At 45.1% G+C, this 26149-nt stretch overlaps 1 protein-coding gene across 7 annotated transcripts in view; it reads right to left on the reverse strand.

The window, feature by feature from the left end:
• Nucleotides 1–26149, reverse strand: part of RAPGEF6 (Rap guanine nucleotide exchange factor 6) — a 985108-nt gene that overhangs the window by 133063 nt on the left and 825896 nt on the right. For all 7 annotated transcript variants that reach the window (XM_086931538.1, XM_086931540.1, XM_086931537.1 and 4 more), the window contains 6 exons: nucleotides 18278–18436; nucleotides 17312–17464; nucleotides 12948–13112; nucleotides 9588–9695; nucleotides 8206–8409; nucleotides 7521–7629 (listed from right to left, as the gene is read on the reverse strand). In XM_086931538.1, the coding sequence (XP_086787664.1) occupies nucleotides 7521–7629; nucleotides 8206–8409; nucleotides 9588–9695; nucleotides 12948–13112; nucleotides 17312–17464; nucleotides 18278–18436 (898 nt within the window). The remainder of the gene's footprint in view (nucleotides 1–7520; nucleotides 7630–8205; nucleotides 8410–9587; nucleotides 9696–12947; nucleotides 13113–17311; nucleotides 17465–18277; nucleotides 18437–26149) is intronic.

A 26149-nucleotide genomic window follows, 5' to 3' on the forward strand; every position in this document is an offset into this window, starting at 1 on the left:
TTTTCCGGAGCGGTGCGAGAAGGACAGCATGGAGAGGTTCCTGACCGGGTGGCTGGAGAGCTGGCTCCCTGAAGGGGCGTTATCTAGGTGTTTCGTGATCGAGAGGGCCCACAGGGCCCTGACCCAGCGGCCGCCGGAGGGTGAGCGCCCGCGGCCGGTTATAGCCCGCCTGCTGAACTATCATGACCGGGATGTTATCCTGCGGGAGGCGAGGAATAAGGGCTCCCTCACCTTTGAGAATCATACCATTATGATTTTCCCGGACTACACAAAAATGGTGCAACAACAGCGGCACTCCTTCATGGACGCTAAGGCCAAGCTCCGGGGCCTCAAACTCCAGTATTCGCTCCTGTATCCAGCTCGCTTGCGGGTCGTATACCAGTCTCGTACCCACTTCTTTGACTCGCCGGAGGAGGTGTTTCGCTGGACGGATGAGGCGGTGCGACTACGTCCCCACGCCCAACCGGGACTGGACCCGGGCAGGTCTCCAGGTTCGTCGCCGGAGCGGACACAACGCCAGCCCAGGAAGGGCCGACATCGGAGGTCTCGCTCCAAGAAAAGATCGGCTTCCGCCTGTGCGTCGCAATCAGGTGGCACCAGGGACTCTGAACACTCCGATGCGGGCAGCTGAACACTGTTGGGCCTCCATATATTCTGTCGGCGGCATATGGACTTGCTCTGCCTTGGCTGGTGAGACTGTTTTACTTTGTCCTTGATGTGCCAGCCGGCTCCCATGTGGAGACTCCAGCTATAGACATGGGGACACTGTGTGGCTCGGAGGGTACCTTATACGGGCCTCAGACCCTCACGGATGTGAGTGTTGTTGGGGGGGTGGTGTGTGTGCGCCTTGGTGGGGTTTTGGGGATCCATTGGTATGGCGGGCCCTGAGTCCTCTGTTTTGGGCTCGGGTCTCTCCATGCCGCGACAGGTACTTCACTGTTTTCTGAGGTATTGGGGTGGGGGGAGTGGGGTACGGGGGGGTGTTTTGGTGTTGCACTTGTTGTTGGGGGGGCTCTGGGCTGGAACGGGGGAGTTGTGTTTGCGGGCTGGGGGGCTGGGTCCACACGTGTCGGGGGCTGTGCTTTTTGTCGTTTTGCGGGTAGCACCTGGGTGGGAGGGTGGGCCAGATCTTGAACTGTGTGTCGATAATGGCTAGTGCTGCGAGTGTGACTCCTTCGAAGACCCTGCGGGTGGTAACGTGGAATGTGCGGGGTGTCCTGGATAAGATTAAGCGGGGGGCTGTGCTGCGGTGGGGGAAAAGGGAGATGGTGGATGTTCTTTTGCTTCAGGAAACACACATGCTGGGATCCAAAGCCCTTAGCCTCCAGAGGTTCGGCTACCACCAGGTCTATCATGCTGGCTTTACGAGGGGCTCGAGGGGGGTGGCCATACTGATTCATCGTAGGGTGGCCTATGTCCACGAGAAGCAATGGATTGACCCCCAGGGCAGATTTGTTTTTGTTAAAGGCCTACTGGGTTCCGAGCCGGTGGTTTTTGGTAGTGTCTATGCCCCTCCCCCCCTGCAATGGGCACTGTCTGAACGGCTGTTTGCGTTGTGGGACGAAATCCCCGAGGTCCTGACTGTGGTGGGGGGTGATTGGAATGAAGTCATGGATGTGGGCTTGGACCGCCAGCGGCGAGCGTGTGTGGTACCTAACCCCCCCCCCGCGGCTGCCCCCACCCGGTTGAGTGCAACGGCGCGCAGTATGGGCTGGGTCGATGTGTGGCGGCATTTTCATCCCGCAGTACAGGCCTTCACGTATGTATCGGCGGTGCATGGGTCATTCTCGAGGCTTGATTACTTGTTTGTACCCGGGGCCTGCCTGAGCCGTGTTAGGGACGCCTCGATACTCCCCAGGGGCCTTTCGGATCATTCCCCTGTCCTGGCCACTCTGACCCTCCCCGTTAAACGGCAACCTTTTCGCTGGCGTATGTCCGCCTGGCAGTTGCAGCGGCCGGACTATGTGGCGCACCTACGGGAGGCGATCGACCACTTTTGGCGCGAGAACTTGGTGGGGGGAGCCGACGCTGTTGTAGTGTGGGAGGCGCTGAAGCCCACGATCCGGGGCATTGACATAACTTGGTGTGCGGCCGCTCGGCGGAAGCACCGGGAGGCCATTGTGGCTGCCGCGGCCCGCGTGGAGGAGTTGGAGCAGCGTGGTCGACTTGGAGGTGAGGAGGGCGTGGTGCGCCAGCTCCTGCAGGCCCAGCAGACTTACTCCTCGGTCCTCCATGAGGAGGCCCGGCAGGCGTGGCTCGCCACGCGCAGTAGGGTATATCAGTGGGGCGATAAGTCCTGCACCATGTTGCATAGACTTTGCCAGGCGACCTTCCAGCCCCTGGAGCTACCCGGTCTCACGGCGGGGGATGGCTCAGTCATGACCGACCCGGACCAATTGGCGGCCAGCTTTGCCCGCTACTACGAGGCACAATATGCCCCTCGCGATCCGCTGAGGGAGAGCGGGATTGCCCCGTACTTGGATGCTTTACTCCCGCAGGCAGTCCCGGAGGAGACTAGAACGGCCCTAGAGGTCCCACTTACGTCCGAGGAGCTAGGGGAGGCCCTTGGCCAACTGAACACTGGGAAGGCGCCCGGCCCTAGTGGCTACCCTGCAGAATTTTATAAAAAATTCCACGTCCAGCTGGGACCCCACTTTCGTAATGCGCTAGAGGCAGCGCGGTCTAGGGGCGAGCTGCCACCTGACTGGCGCCATGCTGAGATTGTGGTCTTTTTGAAGCCTGGTAGGGCGCCTGACCGTCATGATTCATACAGGCCTATCTCCCTCCTCAACATCGAGGCCAAGATCTTGGCGAAAGCCCTGGCGAACCGCCTTCTGCCCCTTATAGCCGACCTGGTCCACCCCGACCAGACCGGGTTCATGCCGCACAGAGCCACCCGACACAATATCCGGCGGGCGCAGGCAGCGATCGACGCCATGAGTGCTAGGGATGAACAGGCCGCACTTCTCCTTGCGGACATGGACCGGGCCTTTGATTCGGTGAGCTGGGCGTATCTCTTCACCTTATTGGCCCGCCTAAACCTCGGGCCGGTCTTTCTGTCTTATATCCGCCTCCTGTATACCAATGTCACGGCGTCGGTCCGGGTGGCAGGCGCGGTCTCAGGACGCTTCCCAATCGGCCGCGGTACGCGCCAGGGTTGCCCGTTGTCCCCATACCTATTTGCCCTGGCCATGGAGCCCCTCGCGGCGCGGGTGCGGCTCGATGCCCAGCTGCGTGGCTTTGTCTGGAACGATACTCTTACAGATAGAATTGCACTCTACGCGGACGATGTCCTCCTGTTCCTTACGGATCTGCGGCGCTCTGGCCCTCGAATCCTGGAGATCATGCGGGGGTTTGGCGAAGTCTCCGGGCTTACCCTTAACCTATCTAAGTCGACCCTGTGGGTTCTGCATGGCGGAGCGGTGGCCGACGATTGGGCTGCTGATCTACGAGTGGCGACGGACGGCCTGAGATACTTGGGTGTTTTCCTCTCGACTTCGCGGGCCGTGGCCTGGACGCGTAGTGTCCTACCGGTGTGGGAACGGGTCCAGACGGATGTCAAAACGTGGTCCAGGATGCCGCTTACGATCTTTGGGAGGTCGGCCATCTTTAAGATGGTGGCGCTGCCGAGACTGCTGTACCAACTCCAAAATTTCCCGCACCCTATCGGCATGGAGTGGTTTCGCCAGGTGAACTCTGTGCTGGGCCGCTTCCTGTGGGAGGGCGGAGCAGCCAGGGTGGCCCTCAAGACATGTTTTCTATCCACCTACTGTGGTGGCTTGGCCACGTCTGATCTCCTCTCCTACTACCAAGCATCGCATCTGCTTGTTCTTAACGATTGGTGGTATGGGGATAGGAGTGATCCGGCATATGCCCTGGAAAGGCATCTTATGGGTGACCATACGCTCCACACAGTTCTATACTCGGCGCGTATACGCCGTGGGTTGCCATCGGTGACAAGGGTGGTCTTTGCAGTGTGGCGGCAGTCCTTGCGCCGCATGGGCTGGTGGGGCAAGTTGACGGCGGAAACGCCGCTGTGGCACAACGGTCTGCTTCCAGAGCTGGCGACTCTGGCTGGGTTCGAGGGTTGGGAGACTATTGGGATTACTCAACTGGGTCACGTCGTGTCCGGCGCAACCCTCAAGTCCTTTGCAGACCTCCAAGTGGAATTCCAAATGCCTCAGTCCCAGTTTTTCCGTTACCTACAGCTGCGACATGCCCTCGCCCCAAGCATTGCCGGCCTTGACTCCCTTCCGGAGTTTAGCCCAATTGAGGCGAAAGTCTTTATGGGCGACCTGGGAGACAAGAAGGTTTCCAGGATCTACCAGACTCTGGTTATTCACTGCTCGTCTACTCTCAGCTCCCTCCGGGAAGCCTGGGAAGTGGACGTGGGCACCCTGGACGAGGACGACTGGAGAGAGGCCCTGGAGTCTCCCCGTGGCACCGCTATCGCGGTTCGGCTCCGTCTCATACAATTCAAGTATCTACATCGTGCCTATTACACACGTGAACGACTGTGGAGGGCTGGTTTGATTGAGTCATCGGAGTGTCTGCGATGTGGGGAAGTGCCTGGCACCTTGTTGCACACAGTATGGTCATGTGGTCGCCTGGCTGGCTTCTGGAGGGGTGTATGGAATTGCCTGGCTGAGGTCCTGGGCTGGGATCTTCCCCGTACCCACCGGCTGGGCCTGCTGCACGTCATGGACGGGGTTGGGGGCAACATCTATAAACGTCACCTATTGCTTCTGGGCCTGGTGGTGGCTAAGCGCGACTTGGCTCGGGCCTGGAAATCTGTGAGGGCCCCCCCCCTGTCGGCATGGAAGGCGGGACTGGACTATTTTATGGGTCTTGAGAAACCAATTTTTGAGGCGCGGGGCTGCCCGCGCAAGCACTTCAAGATCTGGAAGCGGTGGGCTGACTATCGTGGCCTATCCTTGGAACCCCCAGCGGAACCGGAGGAGGACATTTGATCGCAGCGCTGTCTCTGGCCCTAAAGGCACATCCCAGGTTGCTTCATGCCTGCTTCTCTTATATGAACCATCTCTGTGTTGCCTCTGTACATGTGTGGAAAGGGGGGGGGGGGATAGTGGGTACGGGTGGGGGTGTAGTTGGGGTTGGGATGGGTAGTTGGGATTTTAAAGCTGAGCTTCATTGATACTTGCTTAGTATTTCTTGTGTATGTGATCCATACATTGATCTTGATGTGGTGACCTTGGTGTGGGAAGGTGCCTCATGCTTGTCATTCTTTTGCTCAATAAACTTGGTTGTGAAAAAAAAAAAAATTGAACGGCTCTAAAACAGAGCTGATGTTGTTGGGACATGCGGGGCCTTCTTTGCCGCCAGGCAGCTGGCCGAGTTGCCTTGGCGATTCTCCAAGCCCCAAAAAAGAGATCAAAAGTTTGGGTGTGTGGCTTGAACAAGATCTGTCTTTCAAGACCCATGCAAAGAAAACTGCCGGAGTCTGCTTTGCTTTGCTCCGATCAGCCCGTAAGATTCTACCTTTTCTCCCTCCGACCTCCAGGAAACTTCTTATCCAGGGGCTGATTGTCTCGAGGTTGGACTACAGCAATTCGCTTTTCTTGGGCGCTCCGGAGGCAACGCTCAATAAACTTCAACAAGTGCAGAATGCAGCAGCAAGGCTGCTGTTGAATATTCCAAGGAGACAGTCAGCAAAACCAGCATTAAGAGCACTGCATTGGCTCCCAGTACGGGAGAGGATAAAATTTAAATCTCTCTGTACGGCTCATAAAATACTGAGAGGGAAAGGTCCTCCCATCTTGGATAATATGGTGCTCCCCTATAAGGCTACTAGAGCCCTACGCTCTGACCACAAATCCTTGGTACAAGTGGGCAGAGTAAAAAGAGCCCGGACAGGCGGTAGAAGATTCTCGGTGAATGCGGCCAAGTTATGGAATGCGTTGCCCATGAATTTACGGACAGAAACTGGTACTATTCGGTTCCGAAAGCTGCTTAAGACCCACCTATTCCCCGCTTAATGCTGTCTTTTCTCAGCCCCATTCCTCTGAGTTATGAACGAGCGCTGGGATGCCCGAGGGTAACCACGCGCTATATAAGATTCCAAATAATAATAATAATGAATGCAGCTCCTTGATGCCAGTAAATGGAACACTATGCTATATTAGAACAATTGCAACTTATGAACTGGAAATAACAAAATGACCAGTGCCAAAAGGAGTAGCCCACTTACCAATCAACATCAAATACAAATCTGTGATATGCATTAAATACAATGTACTCTGCATAGGCACATTAATCCTCTATGCTACTTTAGGAGTCAAAACTCTAAGTGGACAAAACACACAACTCTCCCAGAACTGCAGTGATCACCGGAGTTATCTTACTGCTATTATAATCTCCCCTCAAAATTGCTGGGCACACAAAAACCTGTGCAACCCTGTAAGATACTCTAAAATGCAGTCTCTTTGTGACTAATTAAGCTAGATCAGAGTTATGTTGCCAATTTTTTTTTAATTAAATATATAAGTCGACTGTGAGACTGCTTTGCAAGTTCCTCCTCTCGTGACTCCACCCCCTTTACTCAGCCACTCCTTGACCCCCCCCATTTATGGCTTATTTTAGTCATTTTCCCCCTGACTCCAGCACAAATTAGAACGAACGGAACCGTAATACATGCCTCCTCAATAAAACCAGGACTTTACCGTCATGGTCAGGGGAGAAAAATCTGCATTACTATTGTTTGTAAAAAGTATATGCTTTTCTCCATAGCCCTGACAGAGTTACCTAGAGACAGTAATGATGCCGCTGGTTAGCAATAAGCTAGCATGCCCCTTCAGATGCAAGAAATCTCTCATGTGGTTTATGGGCCCCTGCAGTAAGTAGTCTGGCTCACTGGTTAGAGGCGGCAGACCCGAGAGCAGAGGACGGCCCGGGACCAGGGTTCGATTCCCGGCGCGGCAGGTTTCTGGACCAGGGTCAGCGGACTCGATAATTCTCTCGCCTCGGTGCCCACTCTGATCAGCGATCACACTCGGCAACTCTGGGCATTAGCTTGCCTCATCTTCACTAACGGCCCCACCAGACCGCCGGGGATGCCTGGTCTCACCCTGGAGATACCCATTAAGGGACCATCTCTCAGGGAAGCCAGGAAGGGTTTCGCAGCGGTCAAAGCGCCTTGGGACCCTACGGGTAAGTAGTGCGCTATATAAATGCCTATACATACATACATACATGCAATGCAGATACGTGCTGGGGTCCATGCACCTGCAACCTACCGAAATGGGTTTATAATTTAAAAAACATAAAAACATAGGCTTATGGCTGTGGGAATTCAAACTTGTTCCTACAGCCTGCGCACATGTGTTAGCAGCAAGTGCTCATCTGTCTTTCTTACTTATGATCTACATAAGCAACACTAGTTACTTGATTTATTTGAACCTTGCTTTCACACGTTCTATTACTATCATCTTTTTTCTTATTAATGGCTTATCCCTTTATGCTCTTATACAGTTTAACAAATAGAGCGGGTTTGAAAGACTTACCAAAAATATTTGTCTTCACAGTGATCGAAAGATGTGTGTTGTTCTTTAGGATTTCAAGAGCTTTTGCATAAGTAATGTTTTCAAAGTTCTGACCATTGACTTCCATTATCTGTTAAGAAAAGAGGTGAGATCTGTAATCCCAAAATGGACATCCTAAAGGCACAGCACACTGATTTAACCATGCATGCTCATTATGCAAAGTCACGAAGGGATTGGATACAACAGTGATTAAACTTAGTTACACGGAATAAAACAAAACTAACAATGAAAAAGAATCTTCTACGTCCAGCGTGCTTTATATAGAGAGGGGGGTTACCATCACCGAAAAGCTTGCATACTAAACGGAAATGTAACGAAAAACTAGCATACAGGCTTAGACAACGGCTATCAACCATCGACCCTGAAATGACTATCATTAACTTCTGCTTTTCACAATAAAAGTCACACCTATTGATTTTTTTATCATCATAATAAACAGATAAGACCTACAGTCTTTGTCGTTAGTTTGCCGCTAATCAACACAGGGGACATATCCAACGTGAAGCTATTAATACTCGACTTTGCAAGCCCTGTAGTGTGCCTTCTAGGGGCGGGAAGGGCCGGGTCGCTTTCAGATGAGCCCTATGCGGCTGTACTACATTGAAATGTTACTGCCTGCTAGAGGTTTTCATAAGGTGCTTTTTACCTGGTCGCCGCGCTTGAAACCAGCCTCTGCGGCCCGGCTGCCAGCTTCCACGCTCTCCACAAAGATGCCGAAGCCCCGGTCACTTCCGCCCAGGAAGCTGAAACTGAGGGGGGACTCCCGCGACGGCTTCAGCAGGGTGATCTGCCGCCACTTGGCCTTGGCTGCGCAGGCAATGTTCAGCAGCCTGAGGTGGCCCTTCATCTTCTGTGGGAAGGGACACGGCAACAATTACGGGCACTAGCATCATCAACACAAGTGACTGGAGAGTTACTATCAATACTGGCGGGCTAGAAACAACTGAAAGCACAGATATTCTGAAAAAAACAAAGGCACAGTAACGAATTCTCGGTGTCTGAAGCATGTTAACTTTACGAATATATGATCTAGTTATATGATTCAACGTTACAAAAATAAAGGAAATGTGACAGTGCACGAACCACACTGTAAGCGTGTACAAAGGAACCACTTTAAAAAAACTACATTATGTAAAGCGCACATCTAACCATCAATCAAGAATGGGCATGTAAAAACTAATACTGAAGGCTGCAGATCTGGAGGATTATGAGGCAGTAGCATGAGGTATTGATTCACACTCCAAAAAATCTGGGTGAAACTGCCCTTAACGTGGCAGACCAAATACCTGCGCTTCTTTCCTATTTCACCCCACACACAGGCATCAGGAGGGAGAACCGGAAGGAGGAGACCGTGGGTGAGAGAAAAGGACAAAGGCATATGAAGTACAACAAGCAAGAAGAGGTGGGGGGGTCAAAACGTGCAATGACGAAAGGCACGTGCGATGGGAAAGGAAACATCAATGCATTGAAATCAGGCTACATATGGGTGATCTAGTGTTCAGGATGGGTGGGGAAGCGTCAGAAAGCTCTGGACGCGGACAGCTGAGGATGGAGGGGGGATTTAGGATTGGGGGCAGTTTTAGGGCTGAGAGGGGGGAGATCAGGGTAATTTTTTTTAATTGGGGGTACAGGTTTAGGTCCCAGGGTAGTGGAAGGGGTTGGGGTACTTTTGGGACAGCGCATGTGTCGGGGTAATATATGTTAAGGGGCTTGGTTTTAGGCCTCAGAGCAGGGGAAGGGATGATCTTAAGGGCACAGAAGGTTTTAGGACTCAGGGCGGGGGTTTGAATTTTAGGACTTAGGGTGGGGGGTCGGAGTAGTGGCGACCTTAGCCACGCATAACCACTTACCACTCATGCCTTTACAATGAAATTGCGTGGTAAAGGAATGCGTGATTAAGACGCATTTGTGCGTGGTTTAGCCATGCAGGACTGTCATACAACCGCTCTGCTCACTTGCATCGCCAACTTATGTTGGAGGGAGGACCAAATAAGGAAATTTAGGAAAAAACATTTTTAGTTGACTTACCGCATTTTCCAGATTTTTTTCAAATGCTTCTAGGAATCGTGTCATGGTGACATCACCTTCAAAATCATTAAAATGGTTGTTCACCCAGAGCAGTACTACCCGTGTAACCTGCAGGGAAAAAACACTTTACTGAAACATGACACACCTTGTTTAAATTGGGCAAAATTTTCTTTAAAAAAAATTAGACGCAGTTCAACTTCAATGTTTTTTAAAATGAGGTGCGTGAATTATAAAGTGTGCAAGTCACATTTATAACATTCACGGTTATAATTAATATTGTGCGCATTCATTTAAATTATTCGCCGCATACAGCACTGTTTCTGTACTAACCCTTACTCAGCGGGGCAAAAACAAACAAATTCAACATAATGCAGCAACACAGGCCTCAACCATCGTACATATATAGAGCTCAGTCACCGTGGCAAGCAATTAGACAAATCTGTGAGTACAGTCTTACTATGGCGTGTTGACTTGATGTTGTGGTTTATGCATATAAATAAATAGATAGATAAGCAAATCCATACATAAATGCAGGGGCACACCGTTTCTTACCCCCGCGGCGTTCCTATTATGCCAGAGATGTTGAATTTCAAGGCCATATAGCCTTGATTCCACCTCCCTTCACCTCTCGTCTTTTTTCAGTCAACCCTTTGACATTTTCTTTCGGGACAACATCTGAACAATTACTCCCAGTGCCTAAAAATGAGTAATGTTGCTCAACATCTGAAACCACCGGTACAAAAAAAACACTGCCTGTTACTGAAGGGCGTCCAACCTTCAGCCAGAATAAGGGACGCTGGGTGGTGGTGAAATCAAGTGTGTGAAGTGCAGGAAATATCCCCAGCGTCTGCCTTTGGCAGGTGGGTAAACATTCTTGACCGCACAACTTACTAATGAAAAGAAAATACAACGTCGAATGTAAGCAGTTCAGGCTAATAGAGAGGCACTCATGTTTCATACTGGCGCAGAACTTGCCAATTTCTGGCCACGTGTTTACTTTGCAAAAATTACGCACCTCAGCAAGTCTGTCACATTTAATGCCCAGCGGACCGCTCAAAAGTGCTTACACAAAATGTCCTATGCTCAAAGGGAAAGGAGCAGGGAGACTTCAGTTTTATGCAGTTTTCTCTGCCATAGAAAACTGTGAGGTCAGCCTTTCAAGCAGCGCTCCTGCGTAGAGCGGAAAACTGCCGCGCGATAGATAAATAGACGGCTTCGGAGTGGCAGCATTAGGCAGACTTTCACGAACATGAATTATAAACGCATCCATCTCTGACGGAAGAATCTTTATTTTCTGACAATGTCGGGATAGGTGCTGCTATCCCGCCAGGCATGCTCTTTACATTTCGTACTACTACATTTCCTAGACATATTTTGGAGTTTGTGCTTCCAAGTATTATTGCAAAAACAAAAATCACTGAAATAAGTGGGAGGGCAGCAGGGCTGATTTAATTTCTCTTTCTAATCGCCACTGGGACCCTTCATCAAGCATTTTGCGCACTCAAGACCCACAGAATGAGGACTTGTTTTTTTCTGCTCACACAAACTTACGCTGACGTTATTGTAAAGTATACAAAAAAGTGATAACTTTACAATACATATGTGAAATCTTACTCGCAAATTAGTTTTATTGGATCCACATTTGTGACAGTATTTTTAAAAAGTACAGAATATATTTCTATTGGTTACTATTTTGAAACACAATGGGGTTCTCTGGTTTTATTTGAATGCTTGAATATTTGGTTATACAGGAATATGTTGAATTGTGAGTGATTTCAAGCAAAGGTGGAGTGGAGGTATGTGGGGTTGAGAGGCTCCAAATGTGTTTCTGCGGTGACGTACATGTTAACACGTTACATGGTTATACACGTATATACTGGTAAATCTGCTCATGCTTGACAGTCAGAGAGACTACTTTTCTATGCATTTGCATTTATAGGCTTTCCAAATCACAGAAGCTTGTTTCAGTATGATATTGAGCGAGTTACTTCTAACAGCAGTTGTGCAGTATTTTATGGCGATTGTTTCATGCTGTAATGGTGCATGTGGGTTGGCTCTTTCATAGTAGTTGAGAACAGTGGAAGTCTGCCTCAATATTGCTTAATGAGTGTCAAAACAACTTTTGTTGTTATGTTCATGTTTGAAACAGTTATGGTTCTGTGGTAGTTGTTACATTATTAAAACGTGGTGTATTCAAAGACAACTTATGAGTATTAACTTTTAGCAGATGACAAACCTTCAAAAAACTCTAATGTTAATCAACTTTCCAGCTTTGACAAGAGGACTAGATAGACTAAGGATTCCCAGCGACAGCTATGGCAGTACATATCAGCATCCTTTCAGCTCATACTTTTTTTATATAAATTCAATCAAGTACTGTTGCAAGAGCAAAGATACCAATAATACCAGGAATACCCGTTTCCCAATGTAAACAAGTGCACAAGTAACTAAGTGATTAACAATGTGGGATCCCTAGTCATGATGCTTTAACAGGGAATTCACTGACCAGTACCAACAACTGTCCTAGTTTAAATGTTCCAGTTTGCACAGGAGTGGAGGAAAGCCTGATTCCTACTGATGGTGCTCTTAACCTCCTGCCACAATAGTCATGCAGCTACAGAATGACACCAGATAGTAGGGTTGAAAAAAGGGCAGGGGTTCCTGCTGCTTTAGTAAGCAGCAGAAAACAATCATTGGGCTTGTCTTAGCTATGAAGTAACTCACACATACATGTATCACCCTTGCCCAACAGACAGGCTAGCAGCCCTTACTAACTGGATTGCTAATCCTTCCTGGAAACAACCTTAAGCTAGATTCAACAGTCTTGCATCTGCTGTTCTTTGCCTTTGTAACTCTCCCAATTTGACACTGCAATTGGATGTTCACACAGTTTGAGTGCACTTTTGAGAAATACAGGGTAGAGTTTGTCCCGATTTATCTCTGAAACATTCTCTAAAATGACACGATCTCACTTTGAAGTAAACCTTCTGACATACTCTAGGATCACTGAATTTGGACTTCAAACATGTGCTTGATTGTGCAGCTAGGTTTACTTCTAGACTCCTGATTGACATTGTCATCATTTGGCACGTGCAGCACACAATTTACCAGTAGTGTGTAATTGCAGCATTTTTGCTAGTGCAGAGGCAAGTTTGGAGGCAGTTCTTAGGTTTCCAGCGGAGGCCTGGGGCTAATATAACATTTCCAGCCAGCTAACAAAGATGTCCTCTATTGAACTGTTATTATCCCAACTTTCATTTACAGTGGAAATTAGGAAGATAGGAACAGCATTAGAAGTTCATAACAAAATGTTTTATATAAAGACCATATCATTAGAGACAAAAAACAGTGCAAACTAACCTTGTCCCTGAGGCTGTCAACATCAAACCATTCTAGAAGTTTTTCTCCAACTTCCAATGGGCTTGAAAGAAATGTTCTGTAAGTCAACAGGAAATCTTCAATGTACGTTGGGTCCACAATAGAATGCTCTTCAATCAAATGCAAGATGAGTCTTTCAGGTGTTCCCTAAGCAATAAAACACAGTCGCACATTATTTTGAGAATGCTGCAAGGGGCAAGTTTCATTACACAATTCTGTGTCACTCAAAATCATCATTGAATCTGTCACAATCTTCTGTACCGAGAAGTGGCTCAATTTGGCCTAGGGTACTGTTAGATCCATATTAACGAAGGATACCTATAAAAATTAGGGTTACCCATAAAAAATCTACACAATTGTAGGCATTAACCAAATTCTAAAGCAAAACATAGCAGGGAAATAACTTCAGGTGAAGACAATGATGATTGATATTACTTACCTTCACCCGAAGCTGAAATAGTCTAAACCAATTTTAAGGACTCAGGAAAAATGCCTAGAGTTCCTAGTCTCAAAAGAATAACATACTCCGCATTGTTCACAAATATTGCCAATTTACATACGGCATGCAAATCAGGCAAATGGTGTAAACCCGAGGAAGTGCCATATGAAATAACTGAAAAGAACAAAATGTGCAATATTTCTTGTACCGAGTTAACTCCATATATTTATGTTTCAGGCCTTGTAAGATTAGATCTGCAATGCTAGGTCTGTTATTATAACAAATGTTGACTAAATAACATAGTAAAAACGAAAAATACATTAAGTGTCAACTTATGTATTTTAGATTATCCAAAATATTACAGCTGATCGGTGGAAAAAAAGAATTGAAACGAGACAGCAGATTGTCTTGCATGGGCAAAAATGCATTTGGAAGCGTTTAAGCAGACACAAAATATTACAACTATTCTAGTAGACAGAACTATCCAACTCCCCAGGCAATTTAGATTGTCATTTTGAATGTCACTTCCTGGTGTTGGTATTCACTGTCCTGATTACAACAAATAGGGGCAGCCCCATTCCCCAGAATCTGGGGCCACTCAATAATATTATAGCAACAAGGGTTAAGGGATTAGAAGACTTTTCTTAATGCCATCACATTTAAAAAAAATCCAGGGATAGTCTGCCCTGTTCAGCATCATCTGAATGTCCCCACCCCTTACTGGTTTCCGTATCTGTTCAATAACGTGACATTTGATTTGTGAAGACTTTTCTTAATGCCATCACATTAAAAAAAATCCAGGGATAGTCTGCCCTGTTCAGCATCATCTGAATGTCCCCACCCCTTACTGGTTTCCGTATCTGTTCAATAACGTGACATTTGATTCCATTCACGGAGTGGCCATGCTCTACAAAGTGTGACACAAAAGGGTGTTACGAATTCTACAGGTAAATGTGACTTATGTTGTGATAGACGGGTTTTGATTTTTTTTAGCTGTCTGTCCTACATAAATAAGGTCACAAGGACACAAGAGTGCATAAACCACATTCTGAGAGTGACAGTTATTATGATCTCTCAACTGTAAACAATGGAATTGTTTGGTGTTAGTTGTGGAGTCGCACATAATGCAGTTGCCACTTTTAAAGTGGCCAACTGTTTTGTAAAGGCCCCATACAGAAGCCAAATACGGGCAACTGACTTTGGGTACACAGGTACAGACCAAATGATCCTTTATGCTGCAACCTCTCTTGAAAGAGAATAACTGTAACTCATCCGAGATACCTATCGATGGAATCAGGGATGAATGCCTTTTTACAATTTTAGTGGTGGCATTACTCTGTGTGTAAAAAGTAGTTGAGCACACTACCCTCGCCATTGCTTTTTTAGGAGTGAGTAGACATTCACAGTGGTTATACTAAGCCCTCTTTAGAGATCTTTTAATTAGGTGGAAAGGGTAACCACGGTCCCCCAATTTCTTGGACAAAATGTTGGCTTCATGGAAGTAATCACTTTAGAATTTACAGTTTTTTCTAATGCGACCCTTAGGATGGTAGCTCTTATATTGAAGTAGGGTGTTGCGAGCCATTGGTTTAGTGTAGAGTTTAGTTGCTAGCTTGCCATCATTGGACATGATAGTAAGGTCCAAGAAGTCAATAATTTCCATTATTGGATTTGGAGGTAACATTCATATCAGGTGAACGAGAGTTCAACCATTCAATGAAATCAGATAGGGCTACATCATTGACCCTCCAAACAAAAAAAAATATCATCAATGTGGCGCCTCTAGTGGTGCACATTGTTAAAGAAAGGATTTGCTGTGCTTTTGTATACATGCTTGTTCTTGAAATCATCTACAAACAACATGGCAAAGTTTGGGGCCCAAGTAGCCCCCATGGATGGCCCCTTTATTTGTAGATATGATTGTCCATCAAACTCAAAATAATTGTGAGTCAGTGAAATTGTCAAAAGATCGATTACAAATTCATTGGGGACAATAACGGGACCAGGTCTAGTGTTTAGAGTCTCTCTTATCACTGAATGTTGGTGTATATTATTCCTAATTTATTCATACTCTGGATATATTATTGAAGATGGTACACTGTTTTCACTTCTTTGGGTATCCCTCAGAGCATTGTTTTTTTAAAAATCAGAATACATTTAGATGAATTAAACTCCAGTGACTTAGAAATATTTTTCCATAACAAATCTTATTCGTACAACTGTTGTGGATCCCTTATTTGATTTGTTTTAATTTTTGTTCAACTTATTGTCTCAATTTATTCGTAGGTCTTGTGATTTCAGAACTTTTTTGTTTAAAAATATTCCCTGAACCATTGTTGCTATAATATGGTATTCACAGTCTGGCATCCAGGCTCGAAAACCGGCAGTTAAGTATGAGCCACAGTTTCTAAGACAGAGTCGAGCATTGATGTTATACACTCACCGTCTTTATTTCAGCTCTACTTGCAGTCATGATACAGTATTCTTAAGTAGAATTATGGGGTAGAATGTGGTGTTATATATGTCAAGAACAACCAACTACAGAAGACATTTTGTAATAAGTTATCTTTGATGAAGAAGGGTTTTGGCGATTTTGGTGTACCCTATTTTTCATCAAGACCCAGTGCCGCTAGTTGTCATAGCTTAAGCCACTTTTATGTGTGCCAACACTTAGTCAGCAATTTTTCAGGATCAGAGGGCATCATTATAGCAGAAAAGATTCTGATGAACATGTGTTCACCGCGGAGTGGAGCTACAACCACTCAATGAAAATCCCATGCCTTGTAGTCATCATCTAAAATGATTGGAGACAGACCATCACTCTCTCACAGTAATAATCTCACTGGAGTTGAAGTTGCTCAACTTTTGTGGAAAGTTCATTGGTCACAGGCAACCTTTGCCCAGGGTCAGAGTCTGCCAGAACTACGAGATTTCCACATTGTAGCAATTATAAACTAAGGTTAGGGGCTATAGCCACTAACCAAATGTGTGATTTTTAAAAGTCGCTGCTTCACAAATATTACAGGCTACCACCATTCATAGGATGTACATCATTTAATTAGGAGCAGAGTCACTGGTGTGACGCCCTCCCTTATAATCGCCAAAAGCCCAGGCTGTGATCACTCCCCAGGGAAGTCAGTCTCTAAGTCTATGGAAGTCAGTCTCTAAGACTATGGAAGCCGGTCTTTAAGTCTATGGAACTCTCTCTTCTAAACACATTATTTGACAAGGATTAAAGGCTGGCACGACTTTTGCTACAGGCCCTCTTTTACAGGCACGAAAGCAAGAAAGTTGTAATGCTGCCTTATACAGACCAGGTTAACAAAGGGTATGAAATAAATCCGTATTTTTTTTTATTTTCGAATTCCAATTATTAACGTATGTAGAGGTTTTGAACAGTTTTAGTACAAACCACAGGAAGACCAAATGTTGTACATTTGGTTTCGATGTAATATGGGGAACTATTTCAGTGGTTAGCTGGGTTGTCAAGGGCAACACAAACCAGAAACAAAACCGTTTCTAAAAAAGACACCTGGAAACCCCTTTTGAAATATTCCCAATAATGACATTGATCACATAACTCGCTTTTTAAAAAGCGAGGGTTACCAACAATGTGCACTTTGCAACATTTTCATTTTTAGATACATATTGAGAAAAGAGAAATAAAGTTCCAATATTAAAAAAAACGTATACAAGGCACAGACAAGCACTAACAATAACTGAAAAATACTGCCAATCAGATGCTCTAATGAACTCCTTTGAAAATGCAAAAGTGTCACATACAGGAAACACATCGCAAAAATATCTGAAGGCTTAACATTGAACATTCTGATGCGTCTCTATTAAACAAACCTACAGACGTCTGTAGATAAACAGCTATCATAAGGCACATACAGATAATATTTACCTTAATAACAATGTGTCCTTTCCTTGTGCCGCTGCGATCCAGCTCTCGGTGCTCCTTCACCATGACAATCTCTCCCTCCTCCTCCACCTTGTGGGTGTTCTTCTCCACATGGTTCAAGATCCGCCAGTAGTCCTGCTGGGCTATACATACAAACTGCCCCAAAATAAGATGTGGGCAGTTAATAAACCGGTAATACATAAAGATATCCCCACGCACCAAGGCTGGGCAGGAGCAGCTGATCAGTGACAAGAAATCACTTGACATTACTCCTCCTCTCAGACTGCCACCCACACACAATTCTACCAGCTAAAGAAATGCTGACCACAGGAAAGGTGTTAAAGGGGAATAACAGCACCAGCAGCCCCATCTAGCACAACGTTACTCTATTAACACTTGGTCTCGGAAGAACAATCCTTTCGAAAAGTGGAAATGAATATTCTCCTCTAAACAAAACTACTGACTTGGGTACATTTCCGAAAAGACACGTGCACAAAAATACACCGAGCAGGCGCTGACCACATTTCTGTAGTAGCAAAATGAGACAGTTCCCATTTTTTGGCGAGAAGAGCAACCAACCAAATGTTACTCCTTCAGCAAAAGAGAAAGTCATTAAAAAAGCTCCACTCACTGTAAATCACACAGGGGGGCATTCACAATTATGAACAACTTTGAGCATCTGTGCAATAACAGTATGTCATTTATCCAATAAATTGTTAATAATGATGAGTTAATGTGCAATTCACTTATATTTGGAAAAAGTCTCTTGTTAACGTGTCCTCTCTACACAGGAGCAACATCTGAAGAGTTCTTCCAAAACATGCACACACAAACCACATAAATAAATTAATAAGATTTGGAAGTTTGTTTCCCTCCCCAGGCACAGGAGGAACATCCTTATAAGGTACATGAACTTTAACTCTCCGGGACAAGGAATACGATTCTTCAAAATGTGAATGGCAAACTCACCTGGCAGTCATCTACTTTGGTCCGCACCACACCATTCATGTACTGCTTCTCAAGGGAGGCGTTAATGCCAAAACTGTTTCCCATACACAAACTCTCACTTCTCCCATCAGAATGGCTGATTTCCACCGTGCCGTTCAAAATGACATGCCAGGAGTCGAGCTAGAAGAAAGACTCAAGTTTGTATCAAGCATCCAACACTTACTTCTACCAGCATCTTATAACACGCAGGAGGAATGTGTCAGCCAAAAGGCCTTGCAGTCGTTCTATAAAAATTCGGACTCACTGGCATTTAAAATAGGTCTAGTCACATAAAAAAATGATTAAACGATGCATATGCACCAGAGGTTATGACGATTACCCCAATTAAAGTGAGTGAAGTTACTACTATAAAACGATACCAAATATGTCACTGTTAAAAGGAGTTGAATAAGGGCAAAATATTTACTTTAGTTAGACAAAACAAAATGTGCATTGCCATGCAAGTCTGGCAAAATTGTCTATATACAAATTTGAGTTAAATCTCTCAATTATTCTTATGTTGTAGCAGCTCAGAGACACCAGCAAATTGACACACTATTAAATGAAAAAACAAAATTGTCATAATATTAAATGAAAAAACAGACATCAAATGCACAACACACAAGAAGTTTAAAGAGATTGGCTGAATAAGCTTGAGCAGCAGACCATGCGACATAACATAGTTTACAATACACTGCCTCATTAAAGGCAGTACTTAGTCATTTGATTATATTGTCACAGCAGTGCTGACTGTAACCACAGACAATGTGTGTTTAATCCTTTTTGAGTTTTAAATAGGTACTCTTAAATGAGCACATACCTATACTATTACCAGATAAATTCAAGCCGCCTATATATTCACCCTACGTGGATGAGGGTTACCGTTTGAGTGGCCTAACATCTATCAAATGGGAATGCTATAGAAAAACTAATCAGAATCAGCAGCTTCTCTCAGCAAAATGGCCTAACGGAATGTCTAACAGTGCCTAGTCTCATCGCTTCCTGCTTCAGTGTCTAGGTCACCTACCTTCAGTTTCAGGAATTTCAGCGATACACTTTCATTGTCTAGGAACCATAACTCTATCCTGAGCATGAGGCTGGACACATCCCAAAATGGTTCCCCAAGCCTCCATTACTCTGGTTCACTCATACATACAATGCATGTATCATGCAGATCACAAACACAAATAAAATAATTATAGATTTTAGCTCTTAAAAGCACCACTTAACACAGGCGGGACAGAACGCCTCCATTCCCGTCACAACTAGGGGTTCACAAAAATATTGCATGCTGCCAGCACCACTGTAAGTACTAAACCCATGACATGGTCAATAGTCCACTGTTAATGCAATTAAGGTATGCTTGGTGTGCCCTTCCAGATCAATGGACAGGTCTAAGAAATCACAAGTGACACGCCTAGGTCTCTGCACACACACCAGATTAAGGTGAAGCAAGAGCCAAAATCAAAATTAGGATACCAGATACACCCTTTTGGGTACTCAGGGCAGGGGAACAGGACTACACTATGCAGAGAACATTTCTGTCCTAACAAATTCAATGTCCCCCTTCTCTATTTTTTCTCAGATTAAACTTGGTGCCTATAGGATCTATTTGATGACAGTGCTTACTTTTGGCACTAGATGTCACAATTAAAGGAATAGTGTGGCCTCTTGTAATCAGAGTGACTAGGTTTGATTCTCTTTAGACTTTTGCTTTTCAGGGAAAAATATGAATATCTGGAGAACAGTTCTTCCTGCCACTAAGAGATCGTTTTTTCTATGTTCAATCTAGCAATGCAAACAAATTGACTCATTGCCGTGCAAGATATTTTTTATTTAGAACAGGATACATCGCTTGGAAACAAGCATGCATGGCAGAGGAAATAGGTTTAAACATGCTACTACTAGCACTAAGGAGAAGGCAGCTAAAGTATTAATTTTAGCTCTTACACAGATGGTATTAAGTGCTGGTTAGCTTAGCCCATCTGTGACAAAATTGCTATGTGACAAAGATAAATTACCAAGCCATTTTGGTGGACAGTGAACAGCATTAACAACCCTTTGCCCAGGGTGGCAAGCACCAACATCTCGGAAGCTACCTGTGCCAGTTTCCTAACTGCACACATTTTAATCCGATGGGCACAGCTCACCCAAAGAGCATATTACAGTCATCTATAGAACCACAAGAAAAAACATCACAGCAAGAGGCTCAGCTTGCGCCCCATGTATGCACTATGGTTAGGGACAAAGGATGTGAATGGGCAAACTGGGATGAGAAGCAATACACATGAGAAAACAGCATAGCACGCCCCAGAGTAACCACACCAACAAGGATAACAAACGCTACCTTCAGATGTCAATCTGCTCACAGCCTGAAAAGCCAGACAGAAACTAAACTATCAACTTGCAAACTGAACATCCAGAAGCAAATTTCCAAAGGGTGCAGAGAAGGGGTCCCGGGCCAAAATGGGAACGCACCAGCAATCTTTAAGGAAGAACCATACTACTATGCAAAGTTAGAGCCACACTTAAATTTTGTTTAAGACAGTGGCAGAGTCCCCCGCCTGATGGAATGGCTCCGTGATCATGCCAGTATTCAAAGGGGGAAACAAAACCAAGCCTGAGAGCTGCCAACTAGTGGCTCTTATAGAAGATGAAGCAGAATACTTTGCAGGAGGAACTACAGACTTGGGCTGAGAAACATCACATAATCCCACTGAGCGAGACTGGTTTCACCAAACAAAGAGGGTCAATAATTAACATCATGGCCCTTTCCTTGCCAAGTAGCTTTGCAATGTCTTATAAACAGCCTGTCAATCTATGTTGTATAGATTCGAATTTGATGTGGTAAGTCAAAGCAATTTATGGTTAAAACTTGCGGCTTCGAACATGCCTGGCGGTCTTCTAAGTAATTATCAAAACAACAAGTGGTCCTGAGCTTACAAGAATGAGGGAAACAGATATATATAGATCACAATGGAATTCTATATAGTTCAGGATTCCTTGACCAGCCGGCCAGGGAATGTTTATTTGTTCAATGAGTATAGGATTTCAGAATACAACATATAACCCAAAACATACGGGTTACATTAGGGCACAATCCTGTGCCAAGCGAAGGGAGAGAGGTGAGAAAGTGAGGGCAAGTAAAAGAAAATATCAGGCAAACAGAGTGAGCTTGCAGGTCACTGAATTAAATTCACATTGAAAGTGTATCCTGGAGTCATTCATACAAACAATAATAACAGGGAATAAACTGTATGAATTACTCTACGGTCGTCGACGTTTCGATCCCCAGCTCAGTTACAACGGGATCATCATCAGGACAAGTAAAATAATTTTGCCTGAACAAAAAGTCAATTATAACACCAAGTTGGTGGGGTGAAGTACGATTATCTTCAACGGGCAGATCTGTTTTTTAACATCAGCGCGATTTGTTCATTATATGGGAATCTTTCCTTTTTGGTGCAGTCAAAACAGAGATTCTGTGCAGGCGCAGGGGTTAATCCAAAATCACGCCTGATCATTTGCCTTTCAAGGGAATATGGCACCAAAGGAAACGTCTTGTAAATAGTCAGCCGGGGACTGTGGTGTTTAATGATTATCAGGCATGGTTAGGCTTGGAGGTTGCAGTGGTATGCAGAGAGACTGTTTAGTTGGCGTATAGTTTATACGTCCAACCTCGGCAGTTTCTGGGCAGGGTCGCCTTCCTCCAAAGCTTGTGGGAAACCGGCGAATAGTGCGGCCAGGCGGATCCCTGGTCCGCTCGGGTTCCAATGATCGGTGTGTCTCGGGAGCTGCTCTCGATGGGGCGCCCCATCGAGAGCAGCTCCCGAGACACACCGATCATTGGAACCCGAGCGGACCAGGGATCCGCCTGGCCGCACTATTCGCCGGTTTCCCACAAGCTTTGGAGGAAGGCGACCCTGCCCAGAAACTGCCGAGGTTGGACGTATAAACTATACGCCAACTAAACAGTCTCTCTGCATACCACTGCAACCTCCAAGCCTAACCATGCCTGATAATCATTAAACACCACAGTCCCCGGCTGACTATTTACAAGACGTTTCCTTTGGTGCCATATTCCCTTGAAAGGCAAATGATCAGGCGTGATTTTGGATTAACCCCTGCGCCTGCACAGAATCTCTGTTTTGACTGCACCAAAAAGGAAAGATTCCCATATAATGAACAAATCGCGCTGATGTTAAAAAACAGATCTGCCCGTTGAAGATAATCGTACTTCACCCCACCAACTTGGTGTTATAATTGACTTTTTGTTCAGGCAAAATTATTTTACTTGTCCTGATGATGATCCCGTTGTAACTGAGCTGGGGATCGAAACGTCGACGACCGTAGAGTAATTCATACAGTTTATTCCCTGTTATTATTGTTTGTATGAATGACTCCAGGATACACTTTCAATGTGAATTTAATTCAGTGACCTGCAAGCTCACTCTGTTTGCCTGATATTTTCTTTTACTTGCCCTCACTTTCTCACCTCTCTCCCTTCGCTTGGCACAGGATTGTGCCCTAATGTAACCCGTATGTTTTGGGTTATATGTTGTATTCTGAAATCCTATACTCATTGAACAAATAAACATTCCCTGGCCGGCTGGTCAAGGAATCCTGAACTATATAGAATTCCATTGTGATCTATATATATCTGTTTCCCTCATTCTTGTAAGCTCAGGACCACTTGTTGTTTTGATAATTACTTGCCACCCATGGTCCCGAGCGATTTTATGGGTTCCCCTTGTCCTTCCTTGAACAATTTGGCGGTCTTCTAAGGGCATAACAAATGCTGCATACACATGTGGATCATGATTAAACTGGAGGATGGCTCCCGATTATCCAGGCTCATACGAACAACTGAAGGATCAAAACAGGGCTGTGTGCTGGCCTTAACTCTTTTTAACTTGTTCCTCTCTGATCTTCCTCCCTTATTAAACAAAGTTAAGTCACACGTCAAAACTGGGAGGAATTTGCTGTCAAACCCGCTGTACTAAGATGAGTTAGTTCTGGCTAGCAGGATAAAAGTGGGTCTGCAAAGTATCCTGGATGCAACATTGAAATGCCCCAATAGTAATGGTTTGACTATAAATATGAAAAAGACTCAAACCCTAAAATTCCAAGGGAAAATATTTAATACCCACAACTGGTACCTGGAAAGCAAAAAAGTGGAATCAATGTGTACAAATATCGTGGAGTTCTATTGAATCTTAATGGAAGGTTTGCAAACCAAAATAGAGGAAATTAAAATGAAAGGCAAAGCACTTGCAGCTGTTCTGGGTTTTCTGCACAGGAAGATGAAGGGCTCTTAGCTATGTCCAATCTTGCAGGTGGCACAAGCCAATATTCTCCCCACGTTAGCCTATAGGAGCGAGAACCTTAGGGTCAGGGACAGTACTGCGCTGGAGAAAACAGTCTAAAAAATGTTCCCGCTCATTTTCCATTTGCCGGCGCACACATCTCCCGCACAAATTAGGTTGAAGTTTGGTCTGGTAAAACAAACCTTGGGCAGGCAGGCAGTTTTTGTGAACTGTCGCCAAAGCCTCAAACTCACAAAGGAGTGCTCTCGGGGCCATTATCTCTGGCTAGAAATACTGGGGAGGGATTGGTCACCTATGAGAGCTTCCTACAAAAGCCATTCACCACCCATGGCCTCTCATACTCTTGGGCCCTAAACCTGAGTCGCAGTGAGCTAAAAAGAACATGAAAATGAAACATCAAAGCATTGTCCATACTGGAGGACAACGGTCACTAGCAAGGAGGAGCCATGGGTTGCTAACACTCAGTAATTACATGAAGGTATCCCCTCAAGGTTACCTAGCAATACCTTACATTAATTATATAAAGAAGCAGTTTTTAAAATACAATCTGGGGATTCAATCTGTAGCAAAACTTTGCCCGCCATGGGGACGAAAGGAATTTGGGGCATCTTTGCAGGCTCTGAAGAGAAGCCCCAGAAAATATCATTCACAAGCTGTCTTTGCAAAGCCACCCTAGACGACCATCGGAAAATACTACACAAAGACTTCATAAAGAGAGGATAAGATCATGGCCTGGTGTGAGCCTGGTGAGGTGTGTTTCATTCATACGGACCTAAGACTGACCTGTGCACTAGTAAATTTCTCAGGATTGTGGAGAAAAGGGTAATAATGGCCGCAGAATGTCAATAAGCAGACAAGGTCCTGCTGGTAGGGCACAATTTAGTTATTGGGGCCTTACTGGCATAATTTTCGGGGAGACTTGTAGGGACACTACAAAATTTCGGCACATTTTGCACCTTCAGTCTGTGGAGGTATAATGGAACTAGTAAGTGAGGCCTTGCAAGTAGAATGCAGTGCAGTCACCGAGGGCCACTGGCACAACCAAAGGGAAGACATGCAAGGGCATTACAAAGCGTAGGCACATTTTGCAGTTTCACACAAAGATCTCTACATGGCACGTCACTATTTAGGAGATTATTAGAGCATATTGCAATTAAACAATGCCCCCCTGCGAATTCACACTAATGCACTTTAAGTTAGCCTGTCCCACACAGCAGGGCTCAGTCAAAGGTAGAGTGCTAGAAACTTTCGCCACCACTTCAAAGATCTAATTTATGTAGTCCTAGTACCTATTCACCATCTACCCCTTCTGTCTTTGTACTAAGCTATGTTACAATAAGTTGTGGTTTTACTTGGCTTTGGTTCCATATATAGATTTGGACTAAGTATTTTGTATTATAAAAATTGAATTTTTTTATTTGGAGATTAGTCCACTGTCTACTAATTAATGTTTTATAATTCAATAATGGGTCGTTGAATCTGATTAATTTTAGTGTATCGATCTTCATTTGTATTGCAAACTACATAAACAAACGAAATTTGAATTTAGTCAATCTGTCAGAATGGGGTAAGTGTAGAGGTTCTGCGCTGGGAAAGGGTGAATGTTCTGCAGTGGAGAAGCATCAAAAGGTTCTATCAAGATACAAGATGGCCTTTCTCTCACTTTTATAAAAGAATTGATCTTAATTGTAAATAGCTATGCTAATACTGCTGTAACTGGACACAAAACATTTGGTTTCTGTCTTACTTTGATCTGAGAAAGACAAACGCCATAGTACAATGTGACAAAAACAGGATCACATCACTGAATGAGAAATTGAAAGATAGCTTCATGGTCCACCTTGCCGTGTTGGAGGGCCTTTGTTTCATAGACAAGAGATAAGTGACGTACCTAAATTTAGCAACATTCATCCGACACTGGTATGTTTCATATAATTGTGTGCTTGAGGCATTCTGCATAATCAGGGTAGGAATCCCATGTAACATTTCGAAACACCAGTAAAGCGTGGTATTTACCAAATCTCAATGTGAATGGCAAAAAGCAAGCCAACAAGGTGCCTATATATTGTGCGCTGCTCCCCTCTGTGACCCCAATAGTTCAGATTGCACAGGCACCTACATAAAAGGAATACAATGATAAGCTGTATTGTTGAGGAGGGAGCATCACAAGTGAATTTATGAGCTATACCAATGCTGGAAATTGTACTTCTAGGTAATCAATTTGTGATCCCCAAAGTTAGATCTAGCATAGATTCACATGCTGGAATCTGACTAGTAAGCAATGAAAGAATAACTATTATCCCAATAAAAAAGCTGTAACACACCTAATTGAAAGAGGTTCTTGAGCACTGCCTTTATTTCTAAGTTCCCTTTGGGCTTACATGTGGAAACATGAACTGTTCTACAATTTTCCAAGAGCTGAACAAAGCAGAGTAAGTAGTGGTTGGAAACATAGCTCTCCTGAAATGCAATGAAAGCTGTCAGGTAGCTTTGTTAAGACAGAATTCTGCAAGCGGATGACCACCAA

The sequence above is a fragment of the Lissotriton vulgaris genome, chromosome 7 (assembly GCF_964263255.1).
Source record: "Lissotriton vulgaris chromosome 7, aLisVul1.2, whole genome shotgun sequence".
NCBI classification, from domain to species: Eukaryota; Metazoa; Chordata; class Amphibia; order Caudata; family Salamandridae; genus Lissotriton; species Lissotriton vulgaris.